Genomic DNA, 26921 nt, shown 5'->3' on the forward strand with positions numbered 1-26921 from the left:
GAGAGCTGTGTAGATGTAAGACTCGTGAGCTCCACAAGGAAATGGGATCTGGAAGGATCTATTGACCAGCATGGAAAGTCATACTGAGAAATAAAAGCCTGGGTGTGAGGGAAGCAAGTCAAAAGGAATTGCAAGTATAAGGAAGGTGGCTACAAAAAAGAGAGAGGATTTATGGCCTGCAAATGTCAAGCTGATATGCTTTTTTTCGGACAAGGAACAAGGATACAAAGCAACCGTTTAGAAGTGAGGCGAAACAAATATTTTATTAATGCTGTTGATGTGATAGGTTCTGACTTGGACCATTTATATGCATGCTATGTTATCTCACGTACATAACACCCCTTGAAATAGACAATGGTCTCTCCAATTTACAGAGAGGAAGGAGCTCAAAGACATCAAATAAATTTCTAGAACAGGAAATACGTTTTCTTACTTCAAAGCAATGTTATGGGTGTTTTCCTGTTTTAAGTCTCTGGGTACTGATTTGGGTAATTGTGGTATCCTGGTAGATTCTTAGCTTCCTACAAACAGAGACCTGTTATAACCCCTCCAGGGCATGCATTAAATGTTCCACACTTATTTTTAAGTAAACCCTACAAGTGTGAATCGAGTTGTAGTCTTCTGACACATTAACACAAGTAAGAAAAGAGTCCCATGAGGTAAAGTTTGATGTTGAGGGGAAACAATGGCCAGCTCAAAAGACTACAATTACACAAACAGAGAGTGTTTGAAGCAGATTTGAGAGGGCTCTATTCACACAGTGACATCCCATCCAAATTGCAGACTCTTGGCTTTGGGCAGTATCAACTGGCTGTTCCAGGAAACCCTCCAAATTGGGTAATTGCTTACTTGGAACAGAGTAATAAACTTATGTTAATTTAACCACTAGGGATATTGTTTGTGGGAAATTGTTTGGAAAGTGCTTCCCTTTGAAAGGCAGATAATTATTTTAACAAAGAAACCAGTGCAAATAGAGAGATATTCTTTATTCCGATCCCTTGTGCATGGGTCTCTCTCCTCAGGCTCCATCACCTAAGTTCTGAGCGAGGACTGGACTGCTTCAGCATGAAAGGACATCACACACATCCGCACCCCAGCCAGATCATATCGGATTAAAGCGGGATGAACTGCCAATGGTGAGCGCTGCATCCAGAAGTAAAAAGAAAAGAAAAGAAAGAAAGGCTTTCGGTAAATCAATACCTGCTATCTGAACTGAAGCTACTGCCAATGAAGAGAAAAGGCATGAATAGATGATCTTCAAGATTCTCAGGCTGTGAGTCACGCCTGACAGTAAATTTAGAGATGGGGGAGGGCACAAATTTCTCACGTTTCATTTGCATTCTACAGATAAATGCAGGATCAAACTGAGTATTGAAGAGAAAGAAGATTACGTTAAATGTGAAAAAAAGAATTATAGTTACTTTGATATTAAGGGTCAGAAGTAAGTAAGACCAAATACAATTAATTATTAAATTGCTCATTTATTAAAATAAATAGGAGCTAAATGAACATAGTAGGGCAAGCAAATTTCTTCCTTTAGTTAGCCTTTCCATGAGAGCATGTATAACATGTTAAGAACAAGGGTCTTCTGCCTACTAACTCATAAAAAAAGTCACAAGGTGACGATGAGGCAAATAACAAGTTATTAGAAAACCAGATCTATAACTCAGGATAGCACAGAGGTTCCAAGGTGGGAGTACAAGAAACTGCAGAATAATCCAGAGGAATGGAAGGTGGTCTCAAGTTAAGATATGTTTATCAGTACTGAACAGCATTTGTTGGAGGAAGATGCCATCCTGCATTTAATTTCAAGTGCCAGTAAGAATCATCAAACAATGAGGGAAGAAGAAGGAAAGAGGGCAAAGAGAAAATAAGAAAAACAATAACAATGGCACCAAAGAGGAGCGCAATGCATTTACAGGTTTTTATAATATTCTACTTAAGATGTGGGAGTGAGAAGGGGTCAGATATATAGAGATGGAAATAAATGATCTACTAATGAACGTAGAGTTTTCCTACCATTGTTTGTTCTTGAAGGTTTTAACTCATGAAAAACTGGGACCACAGTCGTTATGGCAAGTAGGGACCCTGGAAATTAAGGTCAGTTGAGCATAGAAGTAACAGAGAAAAGTAGAAACAAGAGATTTATTCACTATATTCATACTAGGAAAAGAAAAGAGAGATCAAGTGGATATCTGCCTTAAATCTATCTTTTAGATCATGACATAAGCCTACATTTTGAATACAAAACAGTCTAAGCACTGGACTGAGCTCTCAGAGTCCAGCTGAAGAGAGGATGGAGGGATTATATGAACAAGCTGGTGTCAAGATCATGACAAGGAAACCCACAGAGATAGCTGACCTGAACTTGTGGGAGCTCGCGGACTCAGGATGGACAGCTAGGGAGTTAGTATGACCTAGGCCCTCTGCATCTGAGTGACAGTTGTATAGCCTGGTTTTTATATGGGGCCCCTATCAGTGAGACCAAGACCTCTCCCTGATGGATGGGCTGACTCTTTGTAAACAATTCCCTATGGTGGGATGTCTTGTTCAGGCTTGATTCAAGGGGGAGGAACTTGGTCTTGCCTCAACTTGATATGTCTTGCTTTGTTGAGTCCCATAGGAGGCCATACCCCATTTGAGCGGAGACAGAGGAGTAGTGGTTGGTGGGGAAGGTGGGTAGAAAGGAAGTAAAAGGAGGGAATTGGAGAAGAGAAGGCAGGAGAAACTGTGGTTGGTATGTAAAATAAATTATAAAAATAAGCAAACAAACAAATAAGTAAAAGATGGTCTCAATCAAGGCGGGGTCTTTCTCATGCCTGATTCATCATCAGGTCAGCTCTAGTCTCTTGTAAAACTGATCTCACACACACTCAAAATTATGTTAACTCCCTTTCAGAGAGTGCACTCCCCCTCTAACTGGACCCAGTCTTCAGGTTTTTCCTTCTCCCAGGGTAAGATTCACAAAGAAATTCTAATACAGAAGATACATTGTTTGCACAATGTGATATTCAAAGAGAGGGCACAGTGTTCCTTTAGATGTCATGGTTCTGGTCAGGATGCTCTTGGAAACAGTGCAATATTCTGATGAAGCTATCTTCTACACCCAAAGCTCCCAGAGGCAAACCCCATTCATTAACTCATCCCGCTCACTACTTAGAGAAATCCAGAGAGATGCTGAGTGCAAGATCTTATTAAGGAAGAAGAATGTGATCCATCAATTTCAAAGGCCTCGGGATGGCTCTTTCCCTTGAGCCTTATACTTTATTCTGTGATTGTTCCTAAAAAAAAGAATGGAAAATTGGAAAAGATTCACAAGAGTTTTGCTGCTACACTGTTTCATTGTCTGCAGTAAAAAGATCCAAGCAAACATGACAGAATGAAGATTTTTTATGCTGTTCATTCAGGATTTCTTGCTTTTGTAATAGTTAAATACTTTATAAAAGATGGTAAGGGCTTATCTTGAATATTAATATCTGACAAATTCATCATGTAAATGTGGTACTTTTACACAATAGAAAACTATTTAGCTGTTAAAGAAAATGAAAATTTCAGGTGGCTTAATGGTTATGAGCACTGGCTGCTCTTCCAGAGGACCTGGGTTCAATTCCCAGCACCTGCATGAGAGCTCACAATTATCAGTAGCTCTAGTTCCAGGGTATCTGACAACCTTACACAGGCACTCATTCAGGCAAATTACCAATGTACATAAAATAAAAATAAATCATTAAAAAAGAAAATGAAATTTTAGGGTAAATGGATAGAGCTAGAAAAAAATCATCTTGAGTGAGGGAACCTATATATTCCCAAGAAGAAGTCTTATGTCTTCTCTTATATATGGATGTTAGCTTCTAAGCTTTTGATATGAATAGTACAATCTGAATAACCTCAGAGGTTAAGTGCTTAGTAAAGTATTAGGGGTAGGAGACAATTTCTCAAGAAAAGCCAAATAGAATGATGAGGTTGAGAAATAAAGGAAAAACTGAAATGGAAAGATGAAATAGGCACGGGGATGGAAGGGAAGGGTAAAGGCAGGAATATGGAGAAGGGCAATAATGGTCATATCAAAAACCATATGGAAACCTATTACTGTAGAAGATTCTAAAATATTTCAAAAATTTAAATAGAGTCGCCAAATATAAGGACAGATAATGTCCCAACTACACATTTTTTAAACCACAAAATAAGACCTCCAGTATCAGGAATGAATTATAATCTGTTGAAGCATTGGCCAATGGAAACCCTATACATCACAAGCTATTGACAAAGCTATTGACTGCTCTCAAAAACCTGATGGTAAGGCTCTACTGTGCAAGGCAACACTTCCTTGTCATCAAACACAGAAATCAAGCTGATGCCTAACTAGAAGCTTCACCCCTAAGACTTAGCATTCACAGTACCAGAAGGCTCTTTGTACACTACCAGATGACTAAAGATAATCATCAATATCTGTATCTACAAACCCTGCAATTTACTGAATGAGATAGAACCCATACCTAACACTGAAAGAGAGTTCAAGAACTTGAGACTAGATAGGTCATGCATGGCCTAAGGGAAAACCTGGTACTATTATTCTGCTAAAGGAACACAACAACAGCAAGACTCTTACTGACGTTCTGCTATACCCATCAATCAGTAAGAACTCGACTCTCGACTCTCAACTCTCCTCAGAGAAGCTTATGTCTGCAGTAATTGGGGATTAACACAGAGGCCTATGATTTGGCAATATGCAGAGAGTGACTTTGTAGCACTCAGTCCTAAATAGGATATTTTCATCAAACCCTTCCCTTTAGGGTTCAGGACGCTATGCAGAAAAGAAGGCAGAAAGATTATAAGAGCCAGAGGTGACGGATGCAAACAACTAGATAGGCCATGGGCCTAAGAGAAAATCTAATACTATTTTTCTGCTAAAGGAACATAACCAAAAAAAAATGACATTTAATGACATATTGCTATACTCATAGATCAGCATCTTACAAAACCTTTGGAGTAGAAACTTACTCAATTCATGGGATAGAAAAACTAATTAGAGGTAGAAAGTTTAGCTGTCAGATGATAAGAACTATATGGTTCCAATAATTCTGGAATAAACAGAAAGAGAAAGAAGCAAACACTGCAACCACACATAAAAATATATCTTAAACATATACATGTGAAAAGACAAATGAGTGGAAAAATGGGCGAAACCACATAACATGTATAAAACCGACTAGGTTCCTCCCAAAATCACATTGGGTTTGAATAATATACTGTAGTTACCAATGAAGGAAACAGAGTGGCAGTACAATTATCCTACCTGAACTATTTTTGAAATTTCTTGAGAGTCTATAGCTACTTCTAGATAAAAAGTCACAAGTCAAACAAAAAGGCTGAGTAGGATTATAATAAATGCACACTATATAAAGTATTTTTTATATTGAAGCATCATGGATTTTTCCTAACACTTTTTTATATCTCGTCATTGTCTGCATAGATTTTAAAATAATACAAAAGTTAAACTTGAATAAAAGTCAAGGATATAAATTTCATCCAGGATTACTTCTAAGTCTAGCAATGTCAATATGAATTAAGTCAAACCTAAGCAGTAAAACCTAAGAGATTATGTTTATAAAACCTCCCCTCTTTTAATTAAACCCCATGACATTTCCATTCAGCCGCCACCTCTCACAGAACTGTCCTTCTACGCGGATTAAAAACATAACCAAGTTACAAAGACAACCGGATTAATTACTGCTTGTAAGTTAAATTGCTAAGCAAAATAGATAAATTCTGTATCCTGCCATTTTTACCAGTTTTATCCTCAGAATCATCAGAGAATAATGCTAGGCAGGACTCTGCTACATGTTTGCTAACTGTCCGAGGTTCATAAAGGAAAGACTTTCCATTAACATGTCAATAACCCGAAGCTTAGATACAGTGCAGCCCACTTAATTATCCAAGAGGTCATTATCCAGCTGGTGCTAACCAAGGCCATTATTTCCCTCTAGTCTCCATTTTGTTACTTTCCCTTCTCACCTCTTACTTTTTGTTAGCACCTCTACCTAAAAAGGAGAGGTTCCCCAGAAGGATAAGACTGAAACGACTTGATTCTGTTATCTACTGAAGGACTCATTAGCCCAGAAACAGCCACTGCTCACCAGAATGAAATCCATGTACATTATCCACATTTCAACAGTCAAAGGAAATTTATAGAAGAGCTAGTTATAAAACAAAATGGACTTCATTACCCATAATTTCACAAACTAATGGCTAGATAGACCCTATAAACCATGATATACTTCTCTTATTAAACAGCTCATCTGTTAAGCTGTCTTATTATAAACAAACTACTTTTCCTTGATATATGAGATTGTTTCTTTAAATTTATACTCTATTTGGACTTTGATCCAGCACCCGGGATACTACCTGACTCATAAAAGTGCTTGATAAATATTTGATGAGTGACCAGCTTAAGAAAGGAAGAGTACAAACAAAAGACGAGATGAATTAAGGAATAAGTAAATTACAGAGCCAAGGAAAATAGTTTCACAAATATGTCCATAAATATTACAAAAATATAAACACACGTGTATGTATACACATGTGTGCACATGACTTTAAAAATCATGATATTGTTATTATAAGGCTAAAATAGGATTACCCTAGGTCAAGTCTGACAAAAAGTAAACCTGATGCACCTTGGAACCTAACAAACATGAGTATGCAGACTAGATCTGCTGTCTGTATGCTGAAATCACTAGCAAGTTAGCTAAAAGGCCTGATTTATTTTTTTAACATGGTATGGTTTTGAGAAATTAAAGAACTATAGACACATTGCTGTTTCCCTAGCATATGCTTTGGATCCTATAGACTTTAATGTACACTCACAACCATGCATATGGGCTTAAACAAGCCCACACATAAATACATAACAATATAGAACAGTCACTTTTATAGTTTAAGAAAATGCTTCTCAATCTGTGCATGGCGACTCCTCTGGAGATAAACAAGCCTTTCACAGGGGTCCCCTAAGAACGTCAGAAAACTGAGATATTTGCATTACAATGCATGACAATAGCAATCTTGCAGTTATGAAGTAGCAGCAAAAATAATTTTATGGTTGGAAGTCACCACAACATGAGGAACTTATTAAAGGTTTGCAGCATTAAGAAGGTTGAATACCACTGGCTTAAGAGATTTTTGATTGTCCTTTGGTTTTTTTGAGACAGGGTTTCTTTGTGTAGCAGCCCTAGCTATCCTGGAACTTGTTTTGTAGACCAGGCCTGCCTCAAACTCACAGACATCCTCCTGCCCCTGTATCCTGAGTTCTGGGATTAAAGGTGTGCGCCACCATGTCTGATTTAGTTTAACTGAGAAATGCTATTATTTCCCTAGACTATAGTTCTTGGAATAATCTAATATCTAATAAGAAAATGTACTAATCCTTATTAAAATTTTTAACCCTTTTTTTGGTTTTTAGAGACAGCATTTCTCTGTGTAACAGTTCTGCCTGTCCTGGAACTAGCTCTTATAGACCAGGCTGGCCTCAAACTCACAGAGAGTTGCCTGCCTCTGCCTCTGAGTGCTGGAATTAAAGTCATGCACCACCATCACCTGGCAAGTTTTTTTTAATTAATCATTTTATGAACAAAGTAAACTAAGATTACAGGTGTGAGCCATTGCATACTTATCAATCGTTTAATATCTTTTCTATATTAGAATGATCTAATATCATGATATCAACTAAGCTCTTAGCTGAAACCCTTGTACTCTAGCATAATAGACTAGTGGTTCTCTACCTTTCTAATGCTGGAACACTTTAATAAAGTTTGTCATGTTGAGGTAACCCCTCTAAAATAAAACTATTTTCATTGCTGTTCATAATTGTAATTTTGCTACTGTTTTGAATCATAATGTAAATATCTGATTTTCAGAGTAAGAGGGAGTCGTGAGCTATAAGCAGAGAATCACTATAGCAAAACCTTCTTCTTCTTTTTTTTTTTTAACCGCATCTGTATGTCATAAATGAGAGGTGGTAGGTACATTTTGGTCTTGATGAATGTAAATACATGTTGATTGTAAAATACCCTCTCCATTAAAACCCAGCTGGGTAGTGAGCAAAGTGAGCCGATAGATTCAGAATAAAGATTAAACCCACGAAGAAGACATAACTTTCAGACTTCGATACCTTTCGAGGGGGTATATAAACCATTTGAAAAATCTGGTTGAATGGAAAATGTAAACACTGTCAGCATGAAATTTATACTGGAGCTCAAACGACTGAGATGATAAAGGAGGTAAATATACACATAAGACATTTTAAGATCATTTCGACTGATGTACCCTGAACATTTTGCAGTGTGGATTTTTAAAAAAAATAGCATCTATATATAAATGATTAGACCTGAATCTGAATCTTCCTCCTATTTCTTGGTATTAATTTGTTAAATTGTTGATGTGAGAAGAGCATCAATAGGCATGAGCTTACACAGCAGATGTCTACCGGCTAAATAAAGATAAATATAATAAGCATTTTTTGCCTAACTAGCAGAAAAGGTAACAAGGTTGTGTGCTTTTTAGGAAATGACTGCTGAAGATCTCAGGCTAAAATCGTTAGTCACACGAGAAGGAAGCATAAGGAAGAGAACATGTGAGTCAGCTCTAAGAAAACAAAAGCACAGACCTAGCAAGGAGCTGATCAAAACATGCGCTCCATAATTGCTACTTTTGCTATTGTCTATTGTAGTAATTATGGTGTGATGAGTGTCATGATTGAGAGGTAACACATCAGCACAGACGAGTGACTCAGCATAAAACAGACAATAATTGCATATGAGCTTCCTTTTTAATTGATTATGGACTCTACTAACCTACTTCTCATGTGGGCTCATCCCTAACACCCTGAAATGTAGCATTTAACCTTTTTGAGATTAGTCGTTTCCCCAGAACTGCCACAATTTTGATTGAATAACATATGAAATTGATAGAGGCTACAATTTGTTCTGAGAGACAGGTGGTAGCTAGGTAGGTAGGTAGATAGATAGATAGATAGATAGATAGATAGATAGATAGATAGATAGATAGATGATAGACAGATGATTGATTGAATATTGATAGATGATAGCTACATAGGTACATAGAAAGATACATATATAGATAGAAAGTAGATTGATAGAAGATAGATAATAGACAGATGGATGATAGATAGATGATAGATGATAGAAGATAGATAGATAGATAGATAGATAGATAGATAGATAGACAGATGATTGATTGAATATTGATAGATGATAGCTACATAGGTACATAGAAAGATACATATAGATAGAAAGTAGATTGATAGAAGATAGATAATAGACAGATAGATGATAGATGATAGATAGATAGATAGATAGATAGATAGATAGATAGATAGATAGATGATAGATGTAGATAGATAGACAGAGAGATGATAGAGATTCTTGTAGCTAAAAGAACTGAATGTAATGAGATCCCTGAGAAATGTCTTTCTGCACTTAACAAAGCATGTCATTTATCAAGGTCTGTCTTGCTTAAATCCTTCCCTCTTGTATGTGCAGAAAAAAAGCTTGGATCAAGATAAAGAGTTCTGTGGGTGGGTGGCAAGAAGGACACATATAAGTGTATTTAAAATTAAACCAAACCAACAACTTTCAGAACTACAAATGTGCTACCGGTCCTAGCATTTTAATGAGAGCTTAGAAGAAAGAAAAATTTTCAAATATTCATAAGTACATGAATTAATTAAGCTATTTATCACCATCTTCTCATAAAACAACATTAAAGCACACTGCACATGATGAATAATGTGGTCATTATAGATTTTCCTTAAGCCAGTAACTAATGGGGAATTCTTAGGAAGAAGATTAATATTGCTTTTGCCTGCTCAAGAAACAGTAATTGTCAGCTGATTTAAAGTTCCCTCCCCGCCTTTGGGTATGTTTTGCTCAGTTCGATACAGTTTTTTTTCAGAGTGTACATATTATTGTACAACTAATATGATATTTATCAAGGTTTTTGAGCTGCAAATCCAGATTTTTTTATTCTTCCTATACCACTCATTTTCATATACATAAATATATTTTATGTACACGAATAAATTAGTACTATCCCATTTCAGTAGAGAACAGGCACAAGAAGAAATCAACCCTAAAATTAATTAAAATTATTACAGAAACAATATAGTTTATTTGGAACAAAACCAGTCTGGATTCAAATCTTAGGTTTGTGTTTTACTTAATAGCTTTTTACATTCAGTCAGACTTGTGGCAATCTTTGTACCTCCTTTTCTACATGCATTTAAGAGAACAAAAGTACTTCTTACATCATATGGTTGTAATAACATTGAACATGTTAAATCACTCAGTATTATGCCTGGACCGTGTGTGACTCCAAAGGTGGGCTGTTGTAATGTTGTGTTGTAAAGTTGTGTTCATTAAGACATTTAATAGTGGCAACAGTCCTATAAATTATCGCCACTCAATCAACAAGAATTAGATAAGTTATATCATAGTAACAATTGCAAAATCCCAGTGGCTTACAAGATATTTGTTTGCTATTCATGTTACCACATCGCAATATTTGTTTGCCATTCATGCTACCTACTGTAGTTCTGGGTACATTCTCCAATGTAATACGTTCTATTCATTTCTGCTAGGTCACCACATTTATGCAGTCCTACATATGCTTACGCAGCAAACCTGGCTTGACTGGGCATATGGCTTGAACATGTCACAATAAAATATTTTGCACTGGAGTGACAAGTCTTGCTCCACTAATTACATGAGCCAAAGTCTATCACACAACCACACTTGTCCATAGAAGCCCAATCTTTGCCCACATTCAGTGTAGTCTAAGGTAAAGAACACACAAGAAAGGAAGACATCAAACATGGAGGTGCATAACATATGTAATTTACCATTTTCCCATTTCATAATTATTTGGGACAAATTAATGTTGAAAGAATGGATCCAGGGTTCTCTATCGCAAATTCTAAACCACTTAATGACTCTCACTTCCATTTTATACTATCTACCTAAATTAGGGTATCTGGGAACCCCCCCATTGGTATGATGAACTAACTCTATCTTACATCGATTGAATGAAGAGTCAGAGCATTTAGTTTAGAATAGTACTTAGCTCTCAATTGAAAATCAAATAAGAAAGAGGACAGGGAAAAACAAAGTGACATTGGACAAAATGTTGACTTAGTCCTCAGTGCCTATGCATTCATTAGCACAAAGTTATTTGGCAAATGATCAATGAAACAGATTTTATGTCTCTTCAACAATGAATAGTGTTATTATTCCATCCTAGTAAATTTTTACAAGTTTCTATATTGATCTACAGTAGAAACTGCAAAGTCCTTTTCTTTCACTTTTCAATATCCTTTTTTAGCGTTATCAAGCATATACATGTGTATATATATATATATGTATATATATGTGTGTGTATATATATATTTAATTCACTGATGCATACACTTATAAGGTATATCTTAAAAGATTATACTAGGAAAGTTTTATTGCTCTAACAACCAATTATTAAGAGAAGGTATTTCTATTGTCCAAAACTTACAATTTTAGTTGTTCTGTCTCTATTTGGTTTATTTATTTATTTAGTACTGTTAATTACTAATTTAATTTAATTATTAAATTAGTAAAGTTAAATTAATTTAAATTAGTAAAGTTTGGTTACTTTATCAAAAGTCATATAATTAAACTCCATTCCTCTCAAGCTTAGTGTTTGAAAGTACTGATTTTTTTTTTTTTTTTTTGGTTTTTCGAGGCAGGGTTTCTCTGGTTTTGGAGCCTGTCCTGGAACTAGCTCTTGTAGACCAGGCTGGCCTCGAACTCACAGAGATCCGCCTGCCTCTGCCTCCCGAGTGCTGGGATTAAAGGCGTGCGCCACCACCGCCCGGCAAGTACTGATGTTTTTGACTGGGTTTTTTGTTTCTTTGTTGTCTTCAACTGGACTCCACACCCAGAGCTCTTGTACTTAATTTTCCCGTGCATTATCAGAACAGCAACTTCTTTTTATACGCCATCACTTGCCTCATTCAGTATCAATACCAGAGAAAGCAAACATAATTAGCACTCTTAGTATAGCAATCTTGCTACACAGTTTAGATAAAGGATTTAAGTCCTACACACACATGTTCTTCTTACCACTGTAATTTCCAGAGTTTATTGTGCTCATATATATATTTATTGCCAAGATCCATTAGCCTCCCCCACGTTCTCTTACAATGACTCATCACAGTGGAAAGCAATGATCTCCTCTATCAAAAGGCTCCGCATTGTTTATGAAAGTGAATTTGTTGTTTAAACGAAACAAGCAACTCCAACCACTACACTTTTTTTTTTTTTTTTTCTCCAGCTAACAATACAGAGGCAGAACAAAGGAAAATAAGCAGGAGGCACTAAAGCCTGGATTTTCTCCCAACACCTGGGAGTTGATCCATCACAGCTGACTGAATTTCCATTGTTCATTGATTGTGCCATTTGCCAGGCAATCCATCCTTGCTTATGTAATTGCAGCGCTCCTGGAGTTCGCCCCGTTCTGTCCTGGAGGTTCGGGAGTGTGACAGGCCGAGAAAATTAGATACCGCACATTGCGAGCTGCTGACCTTCAGAATACCAAATAAGGCCCATCTTTTAAAATTGCTCTTTCTTGATGAGGTTATTTGGAGGGACATGATTTCTAACAGGTGATTTTTCATGCTGACCATGTGCCTTCGGAACTTATATTTATATCTCTAAAGACAGGTCATTTTCAAAATTAAGTGCACCTGTACTGTTATGGAGGAATCCACTTCATTTAAAGCTTGTCAAAAGGGGGCACATGTCTCATCTTTAGATAAAACTCTCTCTTCAAGATAAAATTGAAAATGATTTTGACAATATTTGAAAATATTATTTTTTTGAAAAAAATGTTGAGAGTGGATATCATGTAGACCTAGCACAGTAAAATAAAACCCATGGGAAGTAACGTTTATGTTAATTAAATGTAGTCACTTGGCAATCTGTATATTATTCAGAAAATTGTGCACACAATAAAGACATATTATATAAAAGGGAGATAAATTTGATAAATAGGGATTTTTATATAAGGCTAAATTTAAAACATAAAATAAATGACTGAATATCCCAAATACACTAATGGTAATCAGAATTGTCTTAACAACCAAAGTTCATTAGCAAGAACAGATCACCTCCTGAAGAAGCATACTCTGCTTTGCTGTGCAATAGACTCGGACTCACAGGAATGTTGTAAGCACAAGAGAACTTGCTTCCCACCCAACGACTTTCTCACACAATGCCAAATAACTCCAGAATAATTTATTACCTCATTAGTACAAACAAAGATATGCCTCTTGAGAGCCACAATATAACCATCAGTTTCAGGAAACTCACACTGAAGTATGACAATCCTCAAATCCCATTTAGGTTCTTTAATTATCCTAAAAACTGTTAATTATAAGAAAAGGTATCCAATACTCAATGACCTATTACAAGAAGTTCAGGTCTCTTTACTCTGCTTTAATTTAGAATAACTTCTCTGTATAAAGTCTCCTTTAAATGATTCAAGATTTGGCACTGGACTTGGCAGTGGTTGCCTAAAAACTTGTACAGAAAGATTCTGGGCTCTAGATCAGGACCACTGCAGTTCCATTAACTGGCTTCATACTCTCCTAGGAAGACAAGCTTCTGCCCTTCACATGCAAAAAGCACATGGGCATCACTAACCCTGCAGCATTCAGGGAAGCGATGATTAAAAAACATAAGAATTGTCTTGCAAGGTTCATGACTTAGAGAACAATATGAAAATTAATTTCCTCTTTTTTCTATTTCTTCTGTCAAGATTATCGTGGAATGCTTAGCTATGTAGCTCATCAGAATTACAGGGCATAACAACAACAACAATAGCAGTAGTAATAAACTTATGGATCCTCTAAGAATCTCTGTACCCCATGTTGTAGATTTTTCTGTTCTATTTGTTCCAGGAACATGTAGCACCGAAAAGAACAAAAACAAACGACAAAAAGTTCAGCTTGCAAAATCAGTGAGTTCTGAAGCAATGGGTTTCAAAATAAACAAAATTCTTTTCATTCTTGGTTTCTTCACTTCAGCCTTGAAATACACATTTCTCTTAACAGAGGAGAGAGGGGAAAAACTAGCAAGTGAAGTAACTAACTTTCCTTTGAGACAGGAGCTTCTAAGATGTCTCTCTCTCTCTCTCTCTCTCTCTCTCTCTCTCTCTCTCTCTCTCTCTCTCTCTCTCTCTCTCCTTCCTGTCACTGTCTAAGAAGTCCACAGAATGTTTATTCCTGCTAGCAGGACATTCTGTGATGTGTTGTTCTACCCTCAGCAGCAGTCTCTCCACGGGCATCACCTGATGAAAAGTCACCGAGGGTTTCTTGGTGTAATAACTAATTTCTTGGAGTAATAACAAATTTTTAATTCAATATCCTTAAAACATCTCTAGAGCATTTGAGCACCACTAACTTTCCCACTTTTTAAAGTCTCTTCCCTTCTTTATACATCATTAAATTAAAATGCACGTCTATTTTTCCAAGACTTTCTTGAACAGCCCTCATCTGTTCCCATAGACAGGATTTCTTTCTTGTACTTCTCCACAAAGTTTAACCTTGTGTGTTCTTCTCCTCCTTCGTCTCAGTCTGCTCTTCTCCTTCCTCTCCACCCTGCTGTCCTCCTTCCTCCCCATCCTGCTCTCCTCCTCCCCACCCTGCTCTTCTCCTTCCTCCCCATCCTGCTCTTCTCCTTCCTCCCCATCCTGCTCTGCTCCTTCCTCCCCATCCTGCTCTCTTCCTTCCTCTCCATCCTGCTTCTTTCTTCCCTCTGTCCGTCTCTTGATCTCTCCCTCCCTGCCCTTTCTTCTCTCTACCTCTTTAAATGGTTTGACTATCACCTCTTTGCAATTTATTCTCAAATTTAAAATTCTAAATTATTTCATAGTTTCAGGTGATTATCTTTTATTACCCAATCAATTTGAACCTTTACTCAATTTCTCATGCTACCATAACTTGTTCCCATTCCTGGGGTTCTCTTCTCTTTAACCTTACTGAATTTCCTATTTTCATTCCTCCTGTTTTTTTTCCCTAGTTCACTAGGTAGACCATTTTGTGTCAAGGTTCCTTTGATTGCTCTAACCTCTTATAGTCATCATCCACACAAGAACTACTGAACTATGAAGTCAAACTTGACCTAGAATGATTTTATCGCACTGGCACAGATAATCTCTACTCCAGCAGGCAATGTAAATAAAAATGCTCACCGTGATCAAAGTGAATGACCAGAACAGGCAGAGCATGGTGCAATAGTGTTGGGAATGCAATAGTGTTGGGGATAATAGGCAAAATGTTTAGCCAAAGGTGCTTTCTCTCTCTCTCTCTCTCTCTCTCTCTCTCTCTCTCTCTCTCTCTCTCTCTCTCTCTCTCTGTGTGTGTGTGTGTGTGTGTCTCCCTCCAACTTTTCCTCCTATCCCTCTCTCTCTTCCCTCCTTTCTCCCCCCTCCTTCCTTCTCCCCTCCTTCTACCCATCCTTCTACTCCTGTTCCTTCTTTGTCTCTTATTGTCTCTTAGGGGCAGAGTTTGAGGGTGTTTATAGGAAAGGCTCAGACATTGATCTGTTTCGAAAATTTTAACTTCAGATAAAATAGCAAGACATATTAGTGTTGTAAACTAACTTTAAACACACCACCGGCACCACCATCCCCACAAACACCGCCACCTTGAAGGCTTGGCAGCTGTCAGTGAACATAGTACCAGAGGAAAGTAAAAGCCAGATGGTAGGGAGGAGTGTGATGATGCACTGTCCTGTGAATGGGACATGGCCACACACTCATGAACTCACAGATGCCCTGACTGTGCGTACAGCGTCAGGACAAGACTGAGCCAGTACACAAACAATCCATCATAGGTGAGGAAGGGACTGATCCACCTGGGGGAGCTAATGGCATGAGTACCTACCGCAGGAGGAGGAGAAGTCACTGCCTTCAGTGAGGTAGACACTGGTGTCACTGATGCTCCAGGATATAGCTTCATACCCACGCCTTGGCTAAATGCAGTGGGTCACAAAGCAAGTGTTATAAAATAAAATTTAAAAATTAACCTATGAAAGTAGAATAGAGAGGCTTGGGAAGAAACAGGGATTCACGGAGGTGAGGAAAGGATAAGAGATGATGGAGAGATGATCATGATCATGATTTATAACATACATATACAAAATTGCCAAAGGATAAATTAATAAACCTGCACACAAACGCATAAATAACACATCACCTGAGCAAGTCACACTTGTCTACAGACTTTGTTGTGATTAGGACCAACAGCTTAGTAAGCTGCAAAGGTCTTTGCTGGCTACCTACTCCAGACCTTCCAAAGGCATCATATGGCTATCTTCTCCACAGAGGCACTGTCAACTTAGAAAAAACCTCTGTAAGCCACTGGCGCACTGATAACTATCCTCCGAGGACCTCGGGACTTTCTTTTCTCCGTGGATTTTGCTAGAAGCATGAAAGTGTCTTATTGTCAATCAGAGTTCTACTAGATCTAGAGGCCCAGGGCTATCATTCCCCTTAAGCCCTTCTTGGCACATACTAGCTCCCCTGCCCTCTGATTGTTATCATACCCAGCACTTGCCAGTACAGTTTTGTAATGACATACTTCATGCCTTATCTGGAATCCTTTCACCATCTCTCCATCATTGCCTACACGGTGTAGACATAGTGAGTGCGAGATTGATAGCCTATAATTTTCCGGGGCCTGTTCAAGGCTTTTCAGGACTCAACAATTGTGAATTGAGCAGGAAATCGATCTTGTACCTTTTCCATCCTTACTATTTCCACTACAGGAATGTTAATCTAGATTAACGACTTTTCTAGTAATATAGATTTGCTTTTTTATTTCCAGTTTATAATAAAACATATTTGATTCCAATTCAAATTCCAAGAATCCTTTGAATTATTTTTTGAGTGTAGAACATGCTAAGAAGTATCTGTGGAGATCAGAGGACGACTTTGCAGGGTCTCACCAAATGGGTCCTGGAGATTGAACTCAGATTGCCACATTTGGTGACAGCTGCTCTTACCTACTGAGTCACCATCATCAACCCCCAGATACTGAGAATCTTCATACTGAATGTTGTTTATATAAGACTGAGATAAAATTATGTCAGGGGTGCTTCTAAAGAAAGGAATCTATTGACGGCCCAGGAAGTAGATTACAATTCAAAATGAGAAAAGTGAATTTCCTAATTCTTCAGAAAGAGACACAGTTGAATTTCAATTTCAGGATAGGCAAAAAAAAAAAAAAAAAGTCTCTTCATTGAAAAAAAAAACATAATAACCAAGAATATCCACTGCTGTGTTCCAAGATTAAAGAAATGACTGACTTTCTACTTGTTCCAGTTGTCACTGCAATTCTCCCATAAGTATTTCAAATAGAGACTTTACTCCCCAGAAAGTGGGGAGTCAATAAGAAGCAACGACCAAACCGTGAGGAGAGTTGGTGCTTTGCAAGCTTAAAGCAAGTGTGTAATATCGGCCTTTTCTGTTCAGAGACCTCAGAGTACCAGGCTAGAGAAGTGATTTGGCCACTCACTTAGCTTGCAAAGTCTGCATGTGATCCTTAAGATCTCTGTCCCACGTTTATACACCTGTGCATGTAAGATATTGAAGACGTTATGCCATTTTAGAAAGTAGTCTGCAATGCCACATGTGTTAAGGCTTTGATAAGCCTGCACATTTTTGGGAAAGTCTGCATATTAGGATGATGAAAAGATGGCCTTGCAGTGAAAGAGAATGCACCTGCCTTGGAGGAAGTCAACAAGAACCAGAGAGCGTGCAGCCCATCTCGTCAACTCCCACTGGAGAAACACAGGTTCCTGTAGCAACCCCTCTCGGTTCTGCTGAAGAACTTAGCTGAAAGTGCCTCATATCAATTCGTTTGCCATTCCAAGACATCAGCAGAACTCTTCTTGGCTAAGAACGCTGCCATTTGACTATTGTCTTTAAAAGTCTATGCTGGCTGTGCCCTAGACCACAGAGACATATAAGAGGGCATAGAACATTCACCTTTCCTTGTGATTGGCATTGTTGGAAATCACTAGTCCAACAGGATTATGCGCTACAACAATATGGGATAGTGACCGTAACTAAGCTAAAGCCATCTATTGAATGAAAGTGAATTTTGGCACCCCACCACTGCCCCTTCCTAGAGTCTGCTCTGATCACCAAATGTCTTCATAAGACTGAATCAGATCTTTGAGCTTACTCAGTATAAAAATTTTATTATTCATATTGATCTTCTAGAATGCCATGAAAGAGGTAAGAAAGCGTGACTCTAAGATTACAGAGATGAATAATTCAGGAGCAACATTAGCAAATGCTGGTGCCTTCAGTGTATAGAAATTATTTACATACAAGAACCTTTGTCAAGGTTCTCATTAAAAGTAGATGAATAAGGGGGCGGGGTCAAGTGCATGACCACAGAGACAACTGAACCAAGCTAGTGGTAGCTCACAGACTATGAACTGATAGCTGGGGAACCTTCATGGAACCAAACTAGACCCTCTGAATGCGGGTGAGAGATCATTACCTTGAGCTGTTGTTGGGGTGGGTAGCGGGTGGCTGTACCTACCCCAGGTGCATGAACTGGCTTTTTGGAGCCCATTCCCTATGGTGGGATACCTTGTTCAGCTTTGAAATTGGTGTGGGAGTGGGAGGGTGTTTGGTCCTACCTCAAGTTGGTATGCCAGCCCTTGTTGACTCCCTAAGAAAGGCCTTACCCACTCTAAGGAGTTAATACGAAGAACGGGATGTGGCGAGGGGGGGGGAGGCAGCATAAGGGGAGGGAGGTAGAACTGGGGTTGGTATGTAAAATGGAAAAAAAAGTAAAATTTTTAATAAAAATAAGGAACAACCAGTATAATCTGTGCACAACTTTTTAAAAAGTTAGGCTAAAAACTGGAGTTTAAAATAAGAAAAATATTTACTTAAGAGGAGAGCTGACATCTTAAGTGACCTTGGGCCACAGGCAAGCACTTTTTCTTTCTTTGCTCTTCTGCCTTCGCTGACCCACACTAGCCCCCAGGAATGTCTCTCCCCTCGTTATTGCCCTAGACTTCATTGCTTATCTTCAGTTTTTAGTTACAGTATTCCAGTGGTCTCTTCGTAAAATTATTTTAACTGCGTTTCCTGATTTATTGTGTGTGTGTATTTGTGTGGTATGTGAGTCTGTGTGTATGTATATCTGAATGTGAATGTCTGTGTGTGTGTCTCTCTCTATGTGTGTATATGCATGTACATTGTGTGTGTGTCTCTTTGTGTGTGTGGTGTGTGTGTGTGTGTCTGTCTCTGTGTGTATGTCCCTGTGTAAGTATCTCTCTGTATGTGTCTCTATTGTGTGTGAGTGTCATAGCATGGGTACAAAAATCAGAGGAAGCTTTTGGCAGTCAGTTTTCCCCTTCTACCATAAGAGTCCCCAGGACTGAGCCTAAACCATCAGTATAGGAATCAAGAGCTTTTACCCACCGAGCCATCTCACCAGCCCCCAGTGACTTCTTAACTGAAATCTCTGCATATTGGTTTTGTGGTAAAGGTAGCCACATTAAGATTATTAGAGAATGGTATTTACGACAGATATATGAACATTGAGCTTTCATAACTACCTCAGATGTTAATCTCTGTTGTGATATGAAGGACACTAGAAACACTTCCTGTTTCCAAAATGATTATAATATGAAAATAAAAAGATACCGTTTCCTCTAATAACAATTATAGGGCCTAATACACTAGATCCCTTGGCCTTGGTTCTTTAATAAGCCAACGCTCAAACTAATGATTTGGTCTTGAGGAATAAAAAGAAAATGATGCACCAAGAGGCGCCGTCATTTGACCCAGAGTCCAGGAACTGAGAGGGGAAGAACTCGAACCCAGGCAGACTGTTCCCGAGAGCAATCACTGTTTTTTACCCATTGCTGCGTACTGAATGTCAGGTCGATCATTAAATGTGGGTCAATGAAATAGTACTGGAAAACGCAGTTGAACTGGAGGGGCAAGGTACTCACATTGGAAAGAAACATCATGGGAACACCCCCATAAAACAAAAGGAGGAGGAGAGGAGGCAAGACGAGGACACAGAACAGACTCCTCCACCCAATTTCCTACAGCTTCTCTGCTCTGAGAAGAAAGGCATCCTCCAAAAGGCCAAATGTCAGCCGGACCAGGGCATTGCCCTTGTTTGCCAAGTAGTGCTCATCCAGATTTCCCAGATATTATCCTTTTCTAATGGTTAGCAGATGGCAGCCAACCATATCCTTAAAGGGCCAGACACCTAGAAATTCCTACTTGATTTTCCACAAACCGTGGGCCTTGCTCCTTATAGCCTAACAACATCTCTTATGGTGTATCAATGTATTGTAATATAAAACAAATGAGGTTTGTGAGTTTTCATAACTGAAACTTCAAGGGGAAGCCTTTCTTCCCATCATGACTCCTAACATCACCTTGCCCCTGGGCTACCCTTGCTTGAGTGTCTTAAACAAAACAGGCCTATATTTCTGACTTATTGCCATCTATTTGGCCCATTATTTAAGTCTTTTCTTACCCAAGCCTCTTTCTCTCACTTCTCCAGCTCACAGCTACTTCAGCTGTTTTTCTAAGCCCTTGGACTTTGATAATTAGATCATGTCAGCCTTGAGAAGGTAACATCCCATCCTTCCAAACCCTGCTCAGTTAAGTTTTCCTGAAGACTTTCTTCAGCCCTCTTCCTCCCCGCCAAAGGCAGGTCCTTAATCCCCTAGCCTAGTCCGTGCTCTGTATTTGTTTACACGGTTCACTTCCAGTGTGCGCAGTCCAGCAGCAAGCCTTTGTTTTGGAAAGCCTTTGTTTTGGTCTCTCAACATCCCCACTGAGGCCAAGCAGAGCTACCGCAAGTAAATGCCCTTGCAAAATTGGGATTGCTCTAGATAACCAAGTACTTCAAAAGGAGAATGTAGGAAGGACAGCTAAAAGAGTGAAACCAACGAACAATTTAAGCCGAAGGCATCATAAATTTCTTTGATTTTCTTTCCTGGTAGAACTCCAGCCAGTCCTGATCCAAGACCTTCCAGCCCTTGGCCTCCAAGAAGTTAGGAGATTTTGGAATTGACTAAATAGTCACTCACCAACTAGTGGAAGGCGGATATCTGCTGTCTAGCGTTTTGGTCCAGGGCTTGTACCAACTGATCTGCTCAGCAGCTTTACCCCAGAATCTCTCAGGGTCGGCCACAGAGGCTGCGAAATGGGTCTTGTACTCGCCACCATTGCAGGTGGCCAGGGCCCTGCAGCCCCGGGCCCCAAGACCCGCCACCAAAGCCCTTCGGGCTGCACTGGCTCCTCTTGCTGAAGGGGACCCTGGCAGGGGCGCCGCAAGCGTCCCGGCGCCTGTTACTTTGCGACATTGCAGCCAGGATGGCTTCATTCTTCCTCACTGTCCCCAGCTACAGGCCCGGGAACTCGCTGTCAACAAGGCTGAGGCTCAGCCCCTGAGGGGAGCTTGCAGGAGGCGGGGCTTAAGTCCGAAGTGAACCCCTAGCCCAGAAGTTTGGAAGTCAAACTGAAGTCCGCGATAAAAACCGACCTGGATCTACCAGGAAAGCAACAGGCTGGAGTGGAGACCTGGGAAAAAGAGGCAGGACACTACAGAAGTTGAGTTCCGTCACCACTTAAATTCCAATCTAGTGCAAATTTTCAACCCATGACAGAGGGTCACTTGCCATTTAGCAGCGCGTCTCCGGACTTAAGTGCCCGAACACGAGTAGAACAAGGCGAAAGGGCCAAATGGCTTATTTTAAACAAAATGTGTATCTCCGGCCCACAGCAGAATCACATAACCCTGGCATTTACACTGGATCCCTGGGGTGTTATTTTCCTTTACTCATTTATTTCTTTGCTTAAAATTCAACTCAAACCCTAGTTAATAAAAACCACAAGCAGCTCCGGGGCCACGTTTGTTCCAGGATTTCCTGGCAGCCAAGAGGAGGGGTGGAAGGAGGGTTACTCGGCAAGGTTGGGGAGTGCTTCAAAGAGTGATTGACAGTCAGGCCACTGGGGAAGGTAGCCCAGCTGGGATCTGGAGGCACCTGCCGGTCCACACCTCTGGATACAGAGGCAGGAGCACACAGGATTTGGGATTATTTCTTCTAATTTGCCCCTTTTTGAGTTTTTATGACATTCTCTCAGAGAGCACATGGTTGTGAAATTTCTTTGAGTTCATAAAACTATTTTAAAACGAAATGTGACAACCACTGCTTCACTCTGAAGAAACTAGGAGCCACAGAAGCGCAGGTCTCAAGTGAATGAATTGTGCAATGTGTGGGTTGTGCCTGAAGTAGCTGTTCTAAATCAAATCAAAAGATGAACTGAATCCAAAGAAGGAGGAAGCTGAGAATTTCCAAGACACACAGGTGGTAGGAATTTCTTGCCTGGCTTTAACTTTCTTCAAGCTCTGTCATCTTGCCCACTTCAGTGAAATTCACAATCTTTTGCTTTAATGTCATGCCAAACACGTTCTGACCTCCTGCCACACTGTTCGAAGTTTTAGATGTAAAGATAATGTATTCCCAGGTCTTAGGTGAGAAATGGCGGGATGCCCTTGACCCTGGAAAGGATAATAAATTAACGCTGTAAACAAATGATCCTGAAGGCAGAAAATGATGTGGAGACAAAGGCTAGACAGAGCAGGCATTAATCTAATGGAAGGCAGAAAAAGAAATGACATTAAGTGCCCACCTCAGCTATTTCCTTTAACTGAGAAGCTCACTTTTCCTACATAGCCACGGTAGTTTCCATCCTCCCAAAGTTCTTAGAACAAGTGGTATCTGGGAGCAGAAGACTGTAGGTCACTTACATCAAAGGCCGTTTTATCTCTTTGCCCCTACTTCTTTCTACTCAATGCTGCTTTCTGACATACAGATTGGGTAAACCCCAAATTATCCCCAGGTTCCAAACATTTAACGGGTGTGTGAGTGCCTACATTATATATAGATGGTTTGAAGGAAGCGATATGAAGGGAGGAACTGACTGTTGCTGGCACACCTTGCATGTATACCTTGGGCTTACCATTTTTGAGAACAATAAGGTACTGAGAGTTTTAAGACTGTGTAAGAAGTGGTTGCTATCGCCTCATGTTTACCAGAGAAGCTTAGCAACAGTAGAACTCAGTACTGGACTCAAGACCTTCAAGAAGAGCAGTGAAAACCCAAACCCAGAGGAGACCCTGAGCTTGAGAGCCAGGACACTGGACTGGAGAGTAAACTCACTGGTTAAGAACTCTTGTTGCAAAAGACCCAGGTTCGATTTCCATGGTCACCCACATCTCCTTGGGCACCAAGCATGTATGTGGTACACAGATGTTCATGCATGCGAAACACTCATATACTCATAAATACTCATAAAATATAAAAAATAACTAAATGAAAATATAAGCAGGACCGGGTGGTGGTGGCGCACGCCTTTAATCCCAGCACTCGGGAGGCAGAGGCAGGCGGATCTCTGTGAGTTCGAGGCCGGGCTGGTCTATAAAAGTTAGTTTCAGGATAGGCTCCAAAGCTACAGAGAAACCCTATGTTAATATGTTAATATACATACATACATACACACACACAGAGGAAAAAAGCTTCAAACTAAGGAAACAAGAGAGCAAAGAAGGAAACAAGGAAAGAAAAGAGCCAAGAAACAGCACACTTAGGCCTCAGACAGTTCAGACACGTTTAACTTGCAACACAATGGGGAGGGGAAAGGACAATCCAGATTGCAGTTTTATCATTCCATACCACACACGTTATCTCTAGACCACACACAAATCATCTTGGCCCAACTTTGCCAGAAACAAAATATCTGACTAGAGCAAGCATCAGAGCTAGCAAACATTTGTCCCATGATTTTACATGCCTACTTTCCTGGAGAGACTGAAAACTCAGTGAGTGGAGGCGTTTCTTGAAAGCACTTATCTGTGAAGTAGGGACAAGCTGAGCTGCAATCAAAACTTGGAGAGACACTAAAGGCTTATCGTGAATCGCCAATGCATTTTAGGTAATAATGCTGATATTTGTGAACTAAAGCAGCTTTCAAATTTCTAAAATGAAACAGAGTATATAATGAAATTGTAAACTATAAGTTTTGAAATTTTCTTCTGTTCTCCACCATAGCAATGGCATTAAGGAAAATAAAGCAGGCTGGATTTTCTAGGGTGGAGGATGGGAGGGTAAGGTAGTGGAGGGCATAGAGACAACTCACATTTAAAGGTCCAGTAACTCAAACAGGACAGAAACCTAGAGAGAGGAACTAAACCAAAGAGGAATGCCTCTTACTAACTTGCTGCCTCCCCATGGCTTGCTCAGGCAAATTTTCTATAAAACCCAGGACTGTAAAACCCAGTAATGGCTTCACCCACAGTGGACTGGGCTTTCCACAGTCATTAATAAAGAAAATTCCCCCACAGACTTAACAACAGATAAAGCTCATGGAGGCATATTTTCTCAATTGAGGTCATGAACCTCAATTGAGGTCATGAGCCAGTGTCAAGTTGACAAAATATTAACCACTGCACCTAGCAAAGGGGTTTGATTGTGGGCATGAATTCCTGCCTTTAGCTGAGGAGCTATTAGCATCTGATAACTGCTTAGAAATGGAGATCCAGCTTTCTTCAATGCTGTGACCTTGGTATAGGAGGGAGGCCCCATACCCAACAGCGGTCTGCCAAAACGAGCTGGACAGGATGGGGAGGAGAGAGAGAGAAGAGAGAGTATGAACATAAGTTTGGTGGATAGGTAGGGAGGAGGTAAATCTGGGAGCTGCTGAAGGGAGGGTGAATATGGTAAGAATATCTTGTATGAAATTCCCAAAGAATTAACAAAAGCCTCATTTTTTAAAGACATTGAAGTAAATACGAATTATTTCACAAGAAAGCTTCCAAGGCATGGGAAGACACTCTGAAACTCCAACTCATCCTTCAGTCAAATAAAGTAAGTGTAATCCCGCCTTCGACCTCCATCTTTAGAGACCCGTCCCCAGTGGCCCTTGAACCTTAACCCCTCCCCAGAAGGGTCATGGTAGCCCTCCAAACCTTGACCCTTCCCCAGGAATCGTCAAGACCACCACTTCCACGGGCTATTTAAACTGCTCCCCAGTAAATAAACACGTGGTTTTCCCTCTTCCTTTCTGGTGGTCCCATTTAGCAGCTTCCCAGTTTCCCTCGGGGATACCCGGAGCTCAGGTGTCTAATCAAACCTGGATATCTTTTAATGTGGTCTGATTTGGTTTTATTGGGATTATTTTGTGTTGGCGGAGTGGCTCGGTTGAGAAATATTCCTAACAGTAAGACCCAGGATACTTACCATCCTTATTTAGATTTCTGTAAAGTATCCAATAAAAACATTTGTGCTTAAGAAATATATAGGGATGTTTCCATTTGAGAAAAACGTGAGGAGCGTCATCTGGGTATCATTTCCAATCATTTTTAGCATCCTTGTTTTCTGTTTGTTTTCTTTTCTCTCTGCTCAGCAATTTGCTACTGCGAAAAGAATTCTCATTCATGTAGCTGTGAAGGCCAATAATAGTTATAAATTTTTAATCAAACCACCGAAATCATCAAGGGTCCCTTTAAATCCTTCTGTAAGGATAGTTCCTGAAGAATTAGACGATTTCTTTTGCATATTTTCAAAGAAAAATCTCTGTGTGACATTAAACTGCTTGTAATCCTAAGAAATGATCTGACAGTCCTGGTAGCAAATAATTAAGAAGAAAATGAGCATCCCTTAATATAATGTTTTGTAAAGTATAATCATAGCCGAGCAGTAATTTGTATATATACATATTACATGTGTGTGTGAGAGAGCATGAGTGTGTGTGTCCATGTGTTTGAATGGTCAGGTGGATATGCATGAAGTTAAACGATAAATTGAAGGGTAAGACCAGTCTCTCCACACAAGAGCTGTAACAAGAAATTGGGCAAGAGTGTGGATGTTTCAGAAACAACACAAAGAACTTAGGTGAAATGTAGTTCAAATCTGAGGAAGTGCAGGTAGAATGAAGAGGTTTAGTTTATGCTGTAAATGAAAGCAGATACATTGTTTACTGGAAATACTGTGGAAAAGAAAAAGAAAATTAAATGAGTAAATATTTGGTATTGGGATGATATGGAACCTGGCCAAGATTAATATGTTTCTCCCTGTTATTATTTTTTAAAAAAATAATATCTTTGAAATTATAGTTACATCCTTTTATTCTTCTCTTTTCTTCCTCCAACCCTCCCATGTATACCTCACCCTGCTCTCTTTCAAATTCATGGCTTTTTAAACGTTGTCAATGCTGCTGCTGCTGTGATTGTGTGTATATGTATGTATTCTTAATGTACAAATACAACCTGCTCAGTCTAAAGAATATTACTCATATGTGTGCTTTCAGGACGATCATTTGGTATTAGATAGCCAATAGTTCTTCCCTGGTGAAGACTATTGCTCCTGCTTTCAGCACTCCTGGGTTGCCGCTAGCGTTTTGTCTAGGGTTGAGACGCCTAAGCTTTCCTCATTCCTTGTTGGTTTCTCTATTCATATCACTCTTGTTCAGTTCAGGCTGAGGTGGCCATGTGGGGGAGATTTCAGATGTGCAGCTTCAAGTATTTCTAGGTAACACAATCTCACAACAAATTTCCTGTTCCTCTAGCTTTTTACCATCTTTCTGTTCTTGCTTCCAGGGATCCTGATCCTTAGGTGCAAGAGCTGCGTTTCAAATGTATCAGTTGTGACTACACTCCACAATCAGTCATTTTGTTCAGCTGTAGGCTTCTGTAATAGTCTCTGCCTGTTTGAAATAAGCTTTCTTGGTGAGGGCTGAGAACAACATCATCTATGAGTATAAAG

At 39.4% G+C, this 26921-nt stretch overlaps 1 protein-coding gene across 1 annotated transcript in view; it reads right to left on the reverse strand.

Moving 5' to 3' along the window:
• Acss3 (acyl-CoA synthetase short chain family member 3) overlaps positions 1-21510 on the reverse strand; it is a 150846-nt gene extending 129336 nt beyond the window's left edge. The window contains exon 1 of the mRNA XM_057758186.1: positions 21186-21510. Coding sequence (XP_057614169.1) covers positions 21186-21481 — 296 coding nt within the window. The 5' untranslated portion in view covers positions 21482-21510. The remainder of the gene's footprint in view (positions 1-21185) is intronic.
• Positions 21511-26921: the final 5411 nt, after the last annotated feature.

This window comes from Chionomys nivalis, chromosome 25 (genome assembly GCF_950005125.1).
Source record: "Chionomys nivalis chromosome 25, mChiNiv1.1, whole genome shotgun sequence".
Classification (NCBI taxonomy): Eukaryota; Metazoa; Chordata; class Mammalia; order Rodentia; family Cricetidae; genus Chionomys; species Chionomys nivalis.